Raw genomic sequence first — 16,994 nt, 5'->3', positions numbered from 1 at the left:
TCTGCTTCATTCATAGAAAATGAGTGCATGGCATTGATTGAATTGTATTAACCTGTCCTCTTTTGATGGGTATTTGTGGTGTTTCACTCTTCTCTTATTATTATTATAAGCAACAGTGAGGTGAATTACCTTACGTATGTCTTTGTAAGCTAGTTTTTAAAAACCGTGATTGGAATTGAGCGTGGTGGCTCACGCCTGTAATCCCAGCACTTTGGGAGGCTGAGGCCAGTGGACCACCCGAGCTCAGGAGTTCGAGACCAGCCTGGCCATCATGGCAAAACCCCATCTTTACTAAAAGTACAAAAATTAGCTGGGCATGGTGGCACGTGCCTGTAGTCCCAGCTACTCTGGAGGCTGAGGCAGGAGAATCCTTTGAAACTGGGAGGCGGAGCTTGCAGTGAGCCAAGATTGCGCCACTGCACTCCAGCCTGGGCGACAGAGCGAGACTCCATCTCAAAAAAAAAAAAAAAAAAAAAGAAAAAAAAAACTAAACTATGAGTGGGTTAGGAGGAGCGACATGTTAGTAACCTGCAGAACCATGAAAAGAAATTTAAAGTGATTGACAGGCCAGTGTGGTGGCTCATGCTTATAATCCCAGCACTTTGGGAGGCCAAGGTGGGCAGATTGTCTGAGCTCAGGAGTGCGAGACCAGCCTGGGCAACATGGCGAAAACCCATCTCTACCGAAATACAAAAAATTAGCTCGTTTGGGTGGCGTGTGCCTCGAGTCACAGCTACTCGAGAGACTGAGGCACGAGAATAACTTGAATGCATGAGGTGGAGATTACAGTGAGCAGAGATCATGCCACTGCACTCCAGCTTGGGTGATAGAGCAAGACTGTCTCAAAAAAAAATTTTTTTAAATCAACACCATCCGTCACTGTTCTTCTGTGTTCCTTATTACCTTTTCCCTGACTAATTTCTCTTACTCATCTTTTTGCTGCTGTTATAACTCCCCTCTTCAGATTTCAGCTAAATTAATATCCTATGTTCCTGTTAAGTACTAGGAATATTATTAGGCATTTACTTATTTTATAAGTTTAATTTCCTATGTTTGTAAATAAGACATTACTACTTTTTAGTAATTAAAATATTTTTCATTCTGGTGAATGAAAAAAATTAAAAATAATAATTTTCAATTCACTTCATGGTATTTGAAAAGTCAGATTTTGGGAGACCAATGGAGGAGGATCACCTGAGCTCAGGAGTTCAAGACTAGCTAGGGTAACATAGTGAAACCCTGCCTCTACAAAAAATAGAAAATTAGCCAGGCATAGTAGTGGAGCATGTCTGTAGTCACAGCTATTTGGGAGGCTGAGGTGGAAGGATCACTTGAGCCTAGGATGTTAAGGCTGCAGTGAGCCATGACTGTACCACCGCATTCCAGCCTGGGCAACAGAGCGAGACCCCGTCTCCAAAAAAAGTCAGATTTTTGTTTTACTTTAACATCTTTAATCGGTAAAATCAATATTAGAAATGTTTTAACCTCATTTTTAGTTTAAGTAGCTCTGAGATTCTGACCCGAAAAAGCCAAATATATCTATTTTCCCTCTTTTTACGTTTTTTTGATTGTTTAAGAGATAGGGTCTTGCTCTGTTGCCCAGACCAGAGTGCAGTGGCACATTCACAGCTCACTACAGCCTTGACCTCTGGGGCTCAAGCAATCCTCCCACCTAAGCCTCTGGAATAGCTGGGACCACAGGTGCGTGCCTCCATACTTGGCTAACTAAAAAAATTTAGCGGGGGCTGGATGTGGTGATTCAGGCCTATAATCCCAGCACTTTGGGAGGCCGAGGCAGGCAGATCACCTGAGGTCAGGAGTTTGAGACCAGCCTGACCAACATGGAGAAACCCCACCTCTATTAAAAATACAAAATTAGCTGGGCATGGTGGCACATGCCTGTAATCCCGCTACTCAGGAGGCTGAGGCAGGGAAATCGCTTGAAGCCGGGAGGCAGAGGTTGCAATGAACTGAGATCACACCATTGCTCTCCAACATGGGCAACAAGAGCAAAACTCCGTCTCAAAAAAAAGAAAAAAAAAAAAATTTGTAGAGCTGGGTACAATGGCTCATGTCTGTAATCCCAGCACTTTGGGAGGCTCAGGTGAGAGGATCGCTTGAGCCCAAGAGTTTGAGAACAGCTTGGGTAATATAGTAAGACATCGTCACACATTTTTTTATTTTTATTTTTTGGGTAGAGATGGAGTCTTTTATTTTATTTTATTTTGAGATGAAGTCTCACTTTGTTGCCCATGTTGGAGTGCAGTGGCTCGATCTCGGCTCACCACAACCTCTGCCTCCCAGGTTCAAGTGATTCTCCTGTCTCAGTGTCCCGAGTAGCTGGGACTACAGGCGTGCACCACCATGCCCGGCTAATTTTTGTATTTTTAGTAGAGATGGGGTTTTACTATGCTGGCCAGGCTGGTTTCGAACTCCTGACCTTGTGATCCGCCTGCCTTGGCCTCCCAAAGTGCTGGGATTGCAGGTGTGAGCCACCGTGTCCAGCTTTTTTTTTTTTTTTTTTTTTTTTTTTAATGTATATGAGACAGGCTCTTACTCTTTCGCCCAGGCTGGAGTGCAGTGGCGCAATTGCAGTTCACTGGAACCTCTGCCTCCTGGGCTCAAGCAATCTTCCCACCTCAGCCTCCCAGGTAGCTGGGACTACAACAGCATGTCCCCACTATGCCTGGCTAATTTTTTATTTTTTGTAGAGATTGGGTTTCACCATGTCACCCAGCCTGGTCCTGAACTCCAGCAGTCCAACTATCTCAGCCTCCCAAAGTGCTGGCATTACAGGCATAAGCCACCACATCAGCCCTAGATGGAGTCTTGCTATGTTGCCCAGGTTGGTCTTGAACTCCTGGCCTCAAGCAGTCCTCCCACCTTGACCTCTGAAAGTGTTGGGATTACAGGCATGAGCCACCATGCCTGGCCTCTATTTTTAATCTATCTTGGTGTTTACTTTTTCTTTTTTTTCTTTGAGATGGAGTCTTGCTCTGTCACCAGGCTGTAGTGCAGTGGTGCAGTTTCGGCTCACTGCAACCTCTGCCTCCCGGGTTCAAGCAATTCTCCTGCCTCAGCCTCCTCAGTAGCGGGGACTATAGGCGCGTGCCACCATGCCCAGGTAATTTTTGCATTTTTAGTAGAGATGTGGTTTTACCATGTTGGCCAGGATGGTCTCGATCTCTTGACCTTGTGATCCACCCGCCTTGGCCTCCCAAAGTACTGGGATTACAGGCGTGAGGCACTGTGCCCGACCGGTGTTTACTTTTTTTTTTTTTTTTTTCCGGTAGAGACGGGGGTTTCACCATGTTAGCCAGGATGGTCTCGATCTCCTGACCTTGTGATCCACCCGCCTCAGCCTCCCAAAGTGCTGGGATTACAGGTGTGAGCCACTGCGCCTGGCTGTACTTTGTCATGAGACGGCAAGAATATGTGATTTGGGAAGGGATGTTAGCTCCAACATCATCATATATATATGATTTTTTTTTTTTTGCCCTAGATTTTACCATGAGCAGCGATTACTCCGGAAGGTCTTCGAAGAATGGAAAGAAGAGTGGTGGGTTTTCCATCACGAGTGGAAACTCTGTGTTCGAGCTGACTGTCACTACAGGTCAGGTTTCATGTTATACTCCTTCAGTTTTACTGATGCACATTATCAAATGATTATTTGTTGGCATGTTTATGGTCAAAAGAAGCAAACTTTGGGTCACTTTTGGTTTTTCTTCAAATCCTTTTTAGAGTTAGCAAGATCAGAGTTCCAGATTAAACCCAAGCATGCATGCACATGCTGGGCACATGCACACAGACACACACACACACCTCCCACACCTCTAATTCAGGTAACCATTATTTGTTGGTTATGCTAATACTTTGAATGGGATTTTCCTACCGATTTTCATTTCTATATAATTTCTCATTCTGAAAGTATTCTGGGTTTTTTGTTTGTTTGTTTTCTTTTGTTTTTTTTTGTTTTTGTTTTTTTTTTTTTTGAGACGGAGTCTCCCTCTGTCGCCCAGGCTGGAGTGCAGTGGCACAATCTCGGCTCACTGCAAGCTCCGCCTCCCGGGTTCACGCCATTCTCCTGCCTCAGCCTCTCTGAGTAGCTGGGACTACAGGCGCCCGCCACCGCGCCCGGCTAATTTTTTGTATTTTTAGTAGAGACGGGGTTTCACCGTGTTAGCCAGGATGGTCTCGATCTCCTGACCTCGTGATCCGCCCGCCTTGGCCTCCCAAAGTGCTGGGATTACAGGCTTGAGCCACCGCACCCAGCCATGTTTTCTTTTGTTTTGAGACAGAGTCTCACTCTGTTGCCCAAGCTGGAGTGCAGTGGCACGATCTTGGCTCACTGCAACCTCCGCCTCCTAGGTTCAAGCGATTCTACTGCCTCAGTCTCCCGAGTAATTGGGATTACAGGCATGTGCCATCACGCCCGGCTAATTTTTGTACTTTTAGTAGAGACAGGGTTACATCATGTTGGCTGGGCTGGTCTGGAACTCCTGACTTCAGGTAATCCGCCTCCCTTGGCCTCCTGAAGTGCTGGGATTACAGGCATGAGCCACCGCGCCTGGCTTGTTTTTTTTTTTTTTTTGGAGATGGAATTTCACTCTTGTTGCCCAGGCTGGAGTGCAGTGGCGCCATCTTGGCTCTCTGCAACCTCCGCCCCCTGGGTTCAAGTGATTCTCCTGCCTCAGCCTCCCTAGTAGCTGGGATTACAGGCATGTGCCACCACGCCCAGCTAATTTTGTATTTTTAGTAGAGATGAGGTTTCTCCATGTTGGTCAGTCTGGTCTCAATCTCCTGACCTCAGGTGATCCTCCCACCTTGGCCTCCCAAAGTGCTGGGATTACAGGCATGAACCACCACACCCAGCCCTGTTTTAAAAATAATGAATTGTGGCCGGGCACGGTGGCTCACTCCTGTAATCCCAGCACTTTGGGAGGCCGAGGTGGGTGGATCACGAGGTCAGGAGATCAAGACCATCCTGGCTAACATGGTGAAACCCTGTCTCTACTAAAAAACACAAAAAACAAAATTAGCTGGGCGTGGTGGCAGGCACCTGTATTCCCAGCTACTCAGGAGGCTGAGGCAGGAGAATGGCGTGAACCCAGGAGGCGGAGCTTGCAGTGAGCCAAGATGGCGCCACTACACTTCAGCCTGGGCAACAGTGGAGCAAGACTCCATCTCAAAAAAAAAATTAATAAATCGTTTTAATTTACATTGATTATGGGGGAAAATATATGCCCAAAATAGAATATTAAGAAAATTGAGGCCAGGCACAGTGACTCATGCCTGTAATCACGGCACTTCGGAATGCTGAGGCAGGTGGATCGCTTAAGTGCAAGAGTTTGATACCAGCCTTAGCAACATGATGTAACCCCATCTCTACCAAAAAGTACAGAATACCAGCAGGGTGTAGTGGTGTGCGCCTGTAGTCTCAACTACTTGGGAGGCTGAGGCAGGAGGATTGCTTGAGCCCAGGAGGCAGAGATTGCAGTGAGCCGAGATTGTGCCACTCACTCCAGCCTGGGCAACAGAGCTAGATCCTGTGACACACAGACACACAAAAGAAGGAAAGAAAGGAAAAACTTCTTCACCCTTGACATTCACATTCCCAGGGATAAGTGAAGGGGAAAGTAACAGTTGAGAATTATTATATCAAATACACATTTTCAGACCTTTTTTTTAAAAACCTGAATGTCGGCCGGGCGCGGTGGCTCACGCCTGTAATCCCAGCACTTTGGGAGGCCGAGGTGGGTGGATCACGAGGTCAGGAGATCGAGACCATCCTGGCTAACACGGTGAAACCCTGTCTCTACTAAATATACAAAAAATTAGCCGGGCGTAGTGGCGGGCGCCTGTATTCCCAGCTACTCGGGAGGCTGAGGCAGGAGAATGGCGTGAACCCAGCGGGCGGAGCTTGCAGTGAGCCGAGATCGCGCCACTGCACTCCAGCCTGGGCGACAGGGCAAGACTCCGTCTCAAAAAAAAAAAATAAAATAAAATAAAAAAAATAATAATAAAAAAAAAAATAAAAAATAAAAACCTGAATGTCATTTGTTATAGATTGTATATTTAAAATGGTATTCACCCTTATTGTAGTCATTTATCTAGGTTCTTTGGAGCAAGAGTTCTGGTTTATGGATATTTCATAGACTCACTGAGTTATTTTAATAAGCAGATAGAATATGAAATCAAGGCCTAGGAATTGCAGTAGTGACTATATGGGGAAGGCCGAGTGTGGTGGCTCACTCCTATAATCCCAGTACTTTGGGAGGATGAGGCAGGTGGATCACTTGAGGTTAGGAGTTCGAGACCAGCCTGGCCAACATTGGTGAAACCTTGTCTCTATTAAAAAAAAAAAAAAATACAAAAACTCCAGCCTGGACAACCCACTGAAACCCCATCTCAACTAAAATACAAAAAAAAAAAATTAGCCCGGCATGGCGACATGTGCCTGTAGTCCCAGCTACTCGGGAGGTTGAGACAGGAAAATTCATTGAACCCAGGAGGCGGAGACTGCAGTGAGTCGAGATCGCACCACTGTACCTCAGCCTGGGCAACAAAGCAAGACTCCGTCTCCAAAAAAAAAAAAAAATTAGCTGGGCATGGTGGCATGTGCCTGTAATCCCAGCCACTCGGGAGGCTGAGGCAGAAGAATTGCTTGAACCCAGGAGTCGGAGGTTGCAGTGGGCCAAGATCATGTCACTGCACTCCAGTCTGGACAACAGAGTGAGACTCTGTCTGAAAAAAAAAAAAATTCTTTTTTAAATGAATGTTAATAAAATATTTAAAACTAGGAAAATATGAAGAGATGAAGGTCTTAAGATGTATAGTGTATGTATCACGAAGAAGGAAAAGGTGTCAATGAGCATGTTGTAGTGCAAACGAGAAGTGATGTTTTTTTTTTTTTTTTTTTTTTTGAGACGGAGTCTTGCTCTGTCGCCCAGGCTGGAGTGCAGTGGCGCAATCTCGGCTCACTGCAAGCTCTGCCTCCTGGGTTCACGCCATTCTCCTGCCTCAGCCTCTCCGAGTAGCTGGGACTACAGGCGCCCGCCACCACGCCCGGCCAATTTTTTGTATTTTTAGTAGAGACGGGGTTTCACCGTGGTCTCGATCGCCTGACCTCATGATCCGCCCGCCTCGGCCTCCCAAAGTGCTGGGATTACAAGTGTAAGCCACCGTGCCCGGCCTCTGAGAAGTGATGTTTTTTATAGTGTGGATAGTTAAGATAATTAAGATGTGACTGTCGGCCAGGCATGGTAACTCACGCCTGTAATCCTAGCACTTTGGGAGGCTGAGGCAAGAGGATCACTTGAGCCCAGGAGTTCGAGACCAGCCTGGGGAACATGGCAAAATCCCCCTCTACAAAAATTAGCCAGGAGTGGTGGTGCGTTCCTGTAGTCCCAGCTACTCGGAGGCCAAGGTGGGAGGAGTACCTGAGCCCAGGGAGGGCTCAAGGCTACAGTGAGCCGTGTTCACATTACTGCACTCCAGCCTAGGTGACAGAGTGAGACCCTGTGTTAAAAAAAAAAAAAAAAAAAAAAAAAAAAAAAAAAAAAAAAAAAAAAAAAAAGATTGTCATTCTAAACATCATGGATTTTTTTTTTTTTTTTTTTTTTTTTAAATTTGAGACAGTCTTGGTGTCACCTAGGCTGGAGTGCAGTGGAACAATCTCAGCTCACTGCAACCACCGCCTCCCGGGTTCAAGCCATTCTCCTGCCTCAGCCTCCCTCCTTCCTCAGCGTCCTGAGTAGCTGAGACTACAGGCACATGCCACTACGTGTGGCTAATTTTTATATTTTTAGTAAAGACGGGGTTTCACCACATTGTCCAGGCTGGTCTCGAACTCCCAACCTCAGGTGATCTGCCTGCCTCAGCCTCCCAGAGTACTGAGATTACAGGCGTGAGCTACTGTGCCTGGCCCAAACATCATGAATTTGTGGATGATGAAAGTGAACTTATTCTTGGAGAAGTCAAGCCTTTTCTTCCTCAGTGACACTTTAAGGTATGGAGAATGACTCTTCTTCAAAGAGAATAGAGTTCATTGTGATTGTAGGAAATGAAATTTTAGCTTTGGTGCAGATACGGCTTTTTTTTTATCAGAAGCGTCCATGTTAATTTCTTCTGAGTATAGAACAGACTTGGTGTGTTGGGTTAGGAGTTGTTTTGTTGTTGTTGTTTGTTTGTTTGTTGAGACAGAGTCTTGCTCTGTTGTCCAGGCTGGAGTGCAGTGGCATGCGATCTCGGCTCACTGCAACCTCCACCTCCTGGGTTCATGCAATTCTCTTGCCTCAGCCTCCGGAGTAGGTGGGATTACAGGCGTGTGCCACCACACCTGGCTAATTTTTGTATTTTTAGTAGAGATGGGGTTTCACCACATCGGCCAGGCTGGTCTTGAACTCCTTGCCTCGTCCTCCCTAAGTGCTAGGATTACAGGTGTGAGCCACCGCACCCAGCCTGTTATTTTAAAGAAATGCCATTTACCTTTTTTGGCTCCTCAGGTATTACCTGTATAACCTGATGTTCCAGACCTGGAAGACCTTCGTGCGTCAGCAGCAGGAGTTGAGGAACAAGTACATTAGAGCCGAGGTTCATGGTGAGAAAAAGAAGTCCATGTCTGAAGAAGATGCCCACATTTACTTTGCAGAAGGTCATAGGAAGGATAAACACATTGTCTCAGAGAGAGAATAACTCTAGGTCAAAGGACGATTTGTTTGATTCTCTTTCATATTTTTCAAAAACTGTGATCTCTGAGTGGGCACCTTTTTTATTGATTCCTATGGTTTTCTCCATATGGCATGGTTTAAGCCCTTAATACTCATTTAATCAGAATTTGTATGAACTGGCTGTTCCTGGCCTGCTGGTTCGGTGGGCTGGCTGTGACTCTCCTGTGGCACCTGGGGCTGCCATCTATCTTGCTGTGTCAAGTTGCCCAGAGACTCTGGAGCAGAGCTGCAGTGCTCTTTTCTGATCTTCTTTGCTCAAGTTGTCCCTTAGTGATATTGTGGCCACTTTAGGTCTGGTCAGAGTCTGGTTTTTCTGTGAATTGAGCCCAGAAACACGTGGAGAGTCTAAGGGAAAAAGACATAGAGTTTCAAAATGATAATACAGACTGCATTAGCAGCAGAATGTCCTAAAGGTACCTCAAACTCTGCAAGTCACAAGTACAACCTGTCAACTCCCCTACCACTTACACCTGCTGTTCCTTTGACTCTTCCTGTCTAAGAAGACTTACTTAGGAATGGTGTCCATGGCCGGGCGCGGTGGCTCAAGCCTGTAATCCCAGCACTTTGGGAGGCCGAGGTGGGCGGATCACGAGGTCAGGAGATCGAGACCATCCTGGCTAACACGGTGAAACCCTGTCTCTACTAAAAATACAAAAAATTAGCCGGGCGTGTTGGCGGGCGCCTGTAGTCCCAGCTCCTCGGGAGGCTGAGGCAGGAGAATGGCCTGAACCCGGGAGGCGGAGCTTGCAGTGAGCCGAGATCGCGCCACTGCACTCCAGCCTGGGTGACACAGCAAGACTCCGTCTCAAAAAAAAAAAAAAAAAAAAAAAAAAGGAATGGTGTCCATTCCTCATGCCTCATGCCATCACTTACCTAATCTTTTAAGACGGCCCTCTGAGGCATCACTTGCAATCATCTTTGCATTGCTACTGCCTGAGAGTAATCGTCATCTTTTTCCCAGAGTGTTATAAGTACCACTTCGTTAATCTCCCTCATTTATTTTTTCCTGCTTCTCATTGTACACGTAGCTACAAGAGTGGTAAGACATAGATAAGATCATGACACTCCTTTACGTAAAGTCAACCCTGCTTGGTATGTCATACAACGTCTTCGTCTCTTCTGCTTTACACCCTCTGCTGTTGACACACTGGATGTGCACTTCCTTATCTTTCCATCTTTGTCCCTGTAGTTCTTCCTTCAGGCCCGTTTAAATTCGTAGCTTTCCTTGATTTCCCCCAGCCCAGTGCTCTTTCCCCTTTCTGTATTCCCAAAGTATGAGAAGCTCTTACCCAAGCCTCATGATTACTGCACCAAATGCACTGTTGCACTAGTAACTTATGCTGTTTCTTGTTGCTTATTTTTTTAATACATATAGTAAGATTCATTCTTTTCGATGTTCAGTTCTAAGACTTTGTTACACACTACCACATACATCTAATTTTTTGTATTTTTGGTAGAGATGGGCTTTCGCCATGTTTCCCAGGCTGGTTTCAAACTCCTGGACTAAAGCAATCTACCTGCCTCGCTCTCCCAAAGTGCTGGCAATACAGGTGTGAGCCACCGTGCCTGGCCTTAAGTTTAATTCTGTAAGAAACTGGCAAAGTTTTTTATCGTGGCTGTGCCATTTTGCATTCCTACCAGTAATTCATGAGAGTGCATCCTCTTGACCTCTTTGTATTGTCATTAAAATTTTTTCTTTGGCCATACTAATAGGTGTATACAGGCATTTAATTGTGGGTTTTTAAAAATTATTGTTACATGGGTATACTGCATAATAGTGGAGATTTGAGTATCCACTACCCAAATAGTGAACATTGTACATGATAGGTAATTTTTCAACCCTTGTCCCTCTTCCACCCTCCTTTCCCCTCTTTTGGAGTCCCCAGTGTCTATTATCTCCACCTTTATGTCCGTGTGTACCAACAGTTTAGCTCCTGTTTATAAGTGAGAATATGTGGTATTTGATTTTCTGTTTCTGAGTTAGTTCACTTAGGATAATGGCCTCCAGCTCCATCCATGTTGGTGCAAAGGACATAATTTCATTCTTTTTTATGACTGGGTGGTATTCCATGGTGTATATTTTCTTTCTTTTTTTTTTTATTTGAGACTGTCTCACTCTGTCACCCAGGCTGGAGTGCAGTGGCGTGATCTCGGTTCACTGCAGCCTCCACCTCCTGGGTTCAAGAGTTGCTCCTGCCTCAGCCTCTCAAATACCTGGGACTACAGGCGTATGCCACCATGCCCAACTAATTTTTGTATTTTTAGTAGAGACAAGGTTTCACTATATTGGCCAGGCTGGTCTCAAACTCCTGACCTCAGTGATCTGCCTGCCTCTACCTCCCAAAGTACTGGGATTACAGGCATGAGCCACTACGCCCGGCTGTGGTGTATATTTTCTGTATCCGTTGATGGATGCGGAGGTTGATTCCATGACTTTGCTGTTGAGAATAGTGCTGCAGTGAACATATGAGAGCAGGTGTCTTTTTAATATAATAATTTCTCTTCCTTTGGGTAGATTCCCCCTAGTGGGGTTGCTGGGTCGAATGGTGGTTCTGTTTTTAGTTCTTTGAGAAATTTCCATACTGTTTTCCATAGAGGTTCAACTAATTTATATTCCCACCACCAGTGTGTTAAGTGTTCCCTTTCTCTGCGTCCATGCCAACATCAGTTGTTAAACTTTTTTTTTTTTTAAAGACGGGATGTCTTACTGTCACCCAGGCTGGAGTGCAGTGGCTTGGTCATAGCTCACTGCAGCCTTGACTTCCTGGGCCAAGTGATCCTCCCACCTCAGACTCCTGAGTAGCTGGGACCATAGGCATGTGCTACCACGCCTGGCTAACTTTTTATATTTTGTAGAGACAGGGTCTAGCTATGTTGCCCAAGCTGGTCTTGGACCCCTGGGCTCCAGTGATTCTCCTTCCTCAGCCTCCCAAAGTGCTAGGATTACTGGCATGAGCCACCACACCCAACCTAACTTTTTTTTTTTTTTTTTTTTGAGACGGAGTCTCACTGCTGTCGCCCAGGCTGGAGTGCAGTGGCGCGATCTCGGCTCACTGCAAGCTCCGCCTCCCGGGTTCACGCCATTCTCCTGCCTCAGCCTCCCGAGTAGCTGGGACTACAGGCGCCCGCCACCGCGCCCAACTAATTTTTTGTATTTTTAGTAGAGACGGGGTTTTACCGTGGTCTCGATCTCCTGACCTCGTGATCCACCTGCCTCGGCCTCCCAAAGTGCTGGGATTACAGGCATGAGCCACCGCGCCCGGCCCATAATTATAATTTTAATGTCTTCAGGATCTGTAGCCGTCGCTCCCTTTAATTCCTGATGTTGGTAATTTATGACTTTGATCTTTTATTCTTGGTTAATCTGGCTAGAGGTTTATCACTTTTATTGATCTTTACAAATAATCAACTTTGCATTCATTGATATTCTGTTTTTTTTTTCTGTTTTCAAGTTTGTTGATTTCTGCTCTTTTTTTTTTTTTGAGACGGAGTCTCACTCTGTCGCCCAGGCTAGAGTGCAATGGTGTGATCTCAGCTCACTGCAACCTCTCCCTCCCAGGTTTAGCAGTTCTCCTGCCTCAGCCTCCCCAGTAGCTGGGACTACGGGCACATGCCGCCACAGCTGGCTAATTTTTGTACTTTCAGCAGAGACGGGGTTTCACCACATTGCTCAGGCTGGTCCTGAACTCCTGACCTCAGGTGATCTGCCTGTCTCAGCCTTCCAAAGTGCTGGGATTACAGGCGTGAGCCACCGCGCCCAGCCTGAAAGATACTTAATAGAATAATGAACCTCTATGTATCCATTACCCAGCTTTGATTATCCACTCGTGCCATTTTTGTTAGATCCATCTCTCCACTTCTTTGCTGCCTGTTTATTCACATCATTTCGTCTAAAAATTGCAGAGTGTATCTATAAAAATAAGCGCTTTTAAAGCAAAGGGTTTTTGAGCAGTTCAGTACATGGATTTTCCTTTAAATACTTTGTAAATGTCATTACTTGCACAAAGCCTTCATGTGTTCTTGCACTCTAATTAATTTTGTAGTGCTTCACAACTTTTCCAGCAGGGGGCACTTGGAGGCTGGAGGGATTTAGGTATTCAAAGGAGAGCCCTTGAGCTTTTATCATAACCCAGAGTAATCCATCTCTTCCATGCCTTTTGAAAAATCTCTTCGATGAATCTAGATGCAAAGCAAAAGATGCGACAGGCCTGGAAGTCCTGGTTGATCTACGTGGTTGTTCATAGGACCAAACTTCAGATGCAGACTACGGCTCTGGAGTTTAGGCAACGGAGTATCTTATGGTGAGTCTGCTCAACTGCCCTACAAAGTACCAACCATCATTTTAACTCATCAGCTTTATGGTGCTGGAAAACAGCATAAAACCTCACCTTAAAACAATGGTTTGTATTTAGTTTTATTTTTGTGTTTTGTTTTTTTCGAGATAGGGTCTCACTCTGTCACCCAGGTTGGAGTGCAGTGGCACAATCTCAGCTTACTGCAACTTCCATCTCCCAGGCTCAAACAGTCCTTCCACCTCACCTTCCGAGTAGCTGGGAATACAGGCATGCACCACTATGCCCAGCTAATTTTTTTTTTTTTCATTTTTTTGTACAGGCGAGGTTTTATCATGTTTCCCAGGCTGGTCTTGAATTCGTGGGCTCAAGCAATCTGCCCACCTCAGCCTCCCAAAGTGCTGGGATTATAGGCATGAGCCACCATGCCCCACCCCCACCTTGAAACAATGTTTTGAACATAGTTGATGCCTAATAAAGATTTATTGATAACTTGTTTATAAGATCGGATTTTCACATAATCATAATTAACATGAATTGAGTGCTTACTGTGTTCTAAATCCGGAGTTAAGTTTGTGTGTGCCTGTGTTAATTTTGTAATGTAAAGTATCTTATTTAACCCTTACCATAAACTATAAGTACCATTATTGTACAGATTAAGATGTACAATAAGGCTTGGAGAGGTTGAGTAACTTGCCTAGCACATACAGGTTGTAATTGGCAAAACTAGGGCTCACCCACCCATGCTCTTAACTGCTGTTCTGCATTGCAGCCCATCAGCATTGTAGACATACTGGAAGAACATGAATTAGTCCGCTTTTATAGCCAGACATGTAACAATGAGCTGCATTATAATGGGACAGATTTCACTCTATGTTGTCTGTAGTGGTCCACTGGTGTCCTCAATGGTAATATATTAATAACTCACTTCCTGCCTGAAACTTGGGTATTGAACAAAGTATGGATAATAGAGGCTTTGCAGCTGCACTTACTTGGGTTTGAATCCCTCTTCCAACCTGTATTATTGGGTCATTTCATCTCTTCAGCTCTTATTTTCCTCATCTGTGAAATAGTTACACCACACTTAAAGGTTTGTCATTAGGAATAAATAAAGTAATATCTGTAAAGTATTTAACAGTATCCAGAAGATCAGTGGACATAAAGAAGTTATTTAAGTAGAAATAAAATAGGCAGAGTGCAGTAGTTCAAACCTGTAATCCCAATACTTTGGGAGGCTAAGATGGGAGGATTGCTTGAGGCCAGGAGTTTGAGACCAGCCTGGGCAACAAAGCCAAGACCCTATCTCTGCACACAAAAAATTTTTTTAAATAATTAAAATCGTTACTTAAAATGTATTTAGCAAGTATTTCAAAATGCCTAGTTAGTATGCAATTTTACTTGAGGCTGAGTGAATTTTTTTTTTTTTTGAGACGGAGTCTCGCTCTGTCACCCAGGCTGGAGTGCAGTGGCGCGATCTCGGCTCACTGCAAGCTCTGCCTCCCGGGTTCACGCCATTCTCCTGCCTCAGCCTCTCTGAGTAGCTGGGACTACAGGCGCCCGCCACCACGCTCGGCTAATTTTTTTTGTATTTTTAGTAGAGACGGGGTTTCACCGTGGTCTCGATCTCCTGACCTCGTGATCCGCCCGCCTCGGCCTCCCAAAGTGCTGGGATTACAAGCGTGAGCCACCGCGCTTGGCCATAACATATTTTTTAACAAATCAAACTGTGTAGCCTTTTTCCTTTCCTTTTCCTTTCCTTTTTCCTTTCCTTTCCTTTCCTTTCCTTTCCTTTCCTTTCCTTTCCTTTCCTTTCCTTTCCTTTCCTTTTTTCTTTTCTTTTCTTTCCTTTTCTTTTCTTTTCTTTTCTTTTATTTTCTTTCCCTCTGAGGCCCCGGCTGCAATCTACTCAGCTCGCTGCTGCCCGCGCCACGGACTGCCTGGGACTACCGGCACGCGCCACCGCTGCCTGCTTTTTCTCCTTTCGCTGCAGGCACGCGTTCGCCATCTTGGCGACGCTGGTCGCCAGCTCCTGACGCCGAGTGCTCTGCCCCCCTCAGCCTCCCGAGGTACTGGGACTACAGACGGAGCTCGGTGTTGCCCGGGCTGGAGTGCGGTGGCCTGGTCTGGCCTCACGGCAGCCTCCGCCTCCCAGCCGCCTGCCTTGGCCTACCAGGGTGCTGGGATTGCAGCCCCTGCCCGGCCGCCGCCCCGTCTGGGAAGTGAGGAGCGCCTCTGCCCGGCCACCCATCGTCTGGGAAGTGAGGAGCGCCTCTGCCCGGCCACCCATCGTCTGGGAAGTGAGGAGCGCCTCTGCCCGGCCACCCATCGTCTGGGAAGTGAGGAGCGCCTCTGCCCGGCCGCCCCGTCCGGGAAGAAGTGAGGAGCGCCTCTGCCCGGCCACCCACCCTCTGGGAAGTGAGGAGCGCCTCTGCCCGACCACCCACCGTCTGGGAAGTGAGGAGCGCCTCTGCCCGGCCACCCACCGTCTGGGAAGTGAGGAGCGCCTCTGCCCCACCACCCACCGTCTGGGAAGTGAGGAGCGCCTCTGCCCGGCCACCCATCGTCTGGGAAGTGAGGAGCGCCTCTGCCCGGCCGCCCGGTCTGGGAAGTGAGGAGCGCCTCTGCCCGGCCACCCATCGTCTGGGAAGTGAGGAGCGCCTCTGCCCGGCCACCCACCGTCTGGGAAGTGAGGAGCGCCTCTGCCCGGCCACCCCGTCTGGCAAGTGCGGAGCACCTCTGCCTGGCCACCCATCGTCTGGGAAGTGAGGAGCGCTTCTGACCGGCCACCCATCGTCTGGGAAGTGAGGAGCGCCTCTGCCCGGCCGCCCCGTCTGGGAAGTGAGGAGCGCCTCTGCCCGGCCGCCCCGTCTGGGAAGTGAGGAGCGCCTCTGCCTGGCCACCCATCGTCTGGGAAGTGAGGAGCGCCTCTGCCCGGCCGCCCCGTCTGGGAAGTGAGGAGCGCCTCTGCCTGGCCACCCACCGTCTGGGAAGTGAGGAGCGCCTCTGCCCGACCACCCATCGTCTGGGAAGTGAGGAGCGCCTCTGCCCGGCCGCCCCGTCTGGGAAGTGAGGAGCGCCTCTCCCCGGCCGCCCCGTCCGGGAAGAAGTGAGGAGCGCCTCTGCCCGGCCACCCATCGTCTGGGAAGTGAGGAGCGCCTCTGCCCGGCCGCCCCGTCTGGGAAGTGAGGAGTGCCTCTGCCCGGCCACCCACCGTCTGGGAAGTGAGGAACGCCTCTGCCTGGCCACCCACCGTCTGGGAAGTGAGGAGCGCCTCTGCCCGACCACCCACCGTCTGGGAAGTGAGGAGCGCCTCTGCCCGGCCGCTCTGTCTGGGAGGTCTACCACGGAGGCCAGAAGCAATGTGGGGGCTGGACGTGGTGGCTCACGCCTGTGGTCCTGGCACTCTGGGGGGCGAGGCGGGTTGATCACTTCGGGCTAGGAGTTCGAGACCAGTCTGGCCAACTTGGCGAAACATGAAAAATACAACAGACAAACCAACCAACCAACTCAGTGACAACAAAACAGGTCTACCCTGGAGTCATACTCTAATTTTTTCTATTTTTCTCCCTTTCTGATCCTTTATCCCACTTTCTTTTTCTTCCTCTTCCTTCTCCCTCTTCTTTGTCAAATAGAGGATTGAGTTATTATCACTGATCCATATAAAGTCCCTCTCTCATTTATTTTAACTCCCACCCCCCATTTCTATTCCCCGACTTCCCATGTGCAACCTTCCTAATATGTTTGATACGCATCTTTTTGTTTGTATGTATTTTTAGAAAATGTTTTTTTTGTGTGTGTAAAAAAAATTAATAAAAAAAAAAAAACAAATCAAACTGTGTAGGTCAAACAGCATGTCTGTGGTGTCTAAAGCAGGATCTGACTGTAGGAACCATAAGTTTCCAACCATTAATTGGCAGATCTGGGACTTTTTCTCAATTGTTTCATTTTATTTTTTTTCCCCAGCAGTGAATCT

General features: G+C 47.2%; 1 protein-coding gene across 44 annotated transcripts in view; it reads left to right on the top strand.

Moving 5' to 3' along the window:
* The window catches only part of SFI1 (SFI1 centrin binding protein), a 132,192-nt gene that overhangs the window by 61,450 nt on the left and 53,748 nt on the right, over positions 1-16,994 (top strand). For all 44 annotated transcript variants that reach the window (XR_010117152.1, XR_010117150.1, XR_010117153.1 and 41 more), the window contains 3 exons: positions 3,503-3,613; positions 8,505-8,599; positions 12,913-13,030. Coding sequence is in view for 40 of the 44 variants with exons in the window: in XM_055251589.2 (XP_055107564.2) it covers positions 3,503-3,613; positions 8,505-8,599; positions 12,913-13,030 (324 nt within the window). In the remaining 4 variants the exon portion in view is untranslated. The remainder of the gene's footprint in view (positions 1-3,502; positions 3,614-8,504; positions 8,600-12,912; positions 13,031-16,994) is intronic.

The sequence above is a fragment of the Symphalangus syndactylus genome, chromosome 18, assembly GCF_028878055.3.
Source record: "Symphalangus syndactylus isolate Jambi chromosome 18, NHGRI_mSymSyn1-v2.1_pri, whole genome shotgun sequence".
Lineage (NCBI taxonomy): Eukaryota > Metazoa > Chordata > Mammalia > Primates > Hylobatidae > Symphalangus > Symphalangus syndactylus.
Note: the sequence above shows the minus strand (reverse complement) of the source record. Positions and strands in the feature narration are given on the sequence as shown.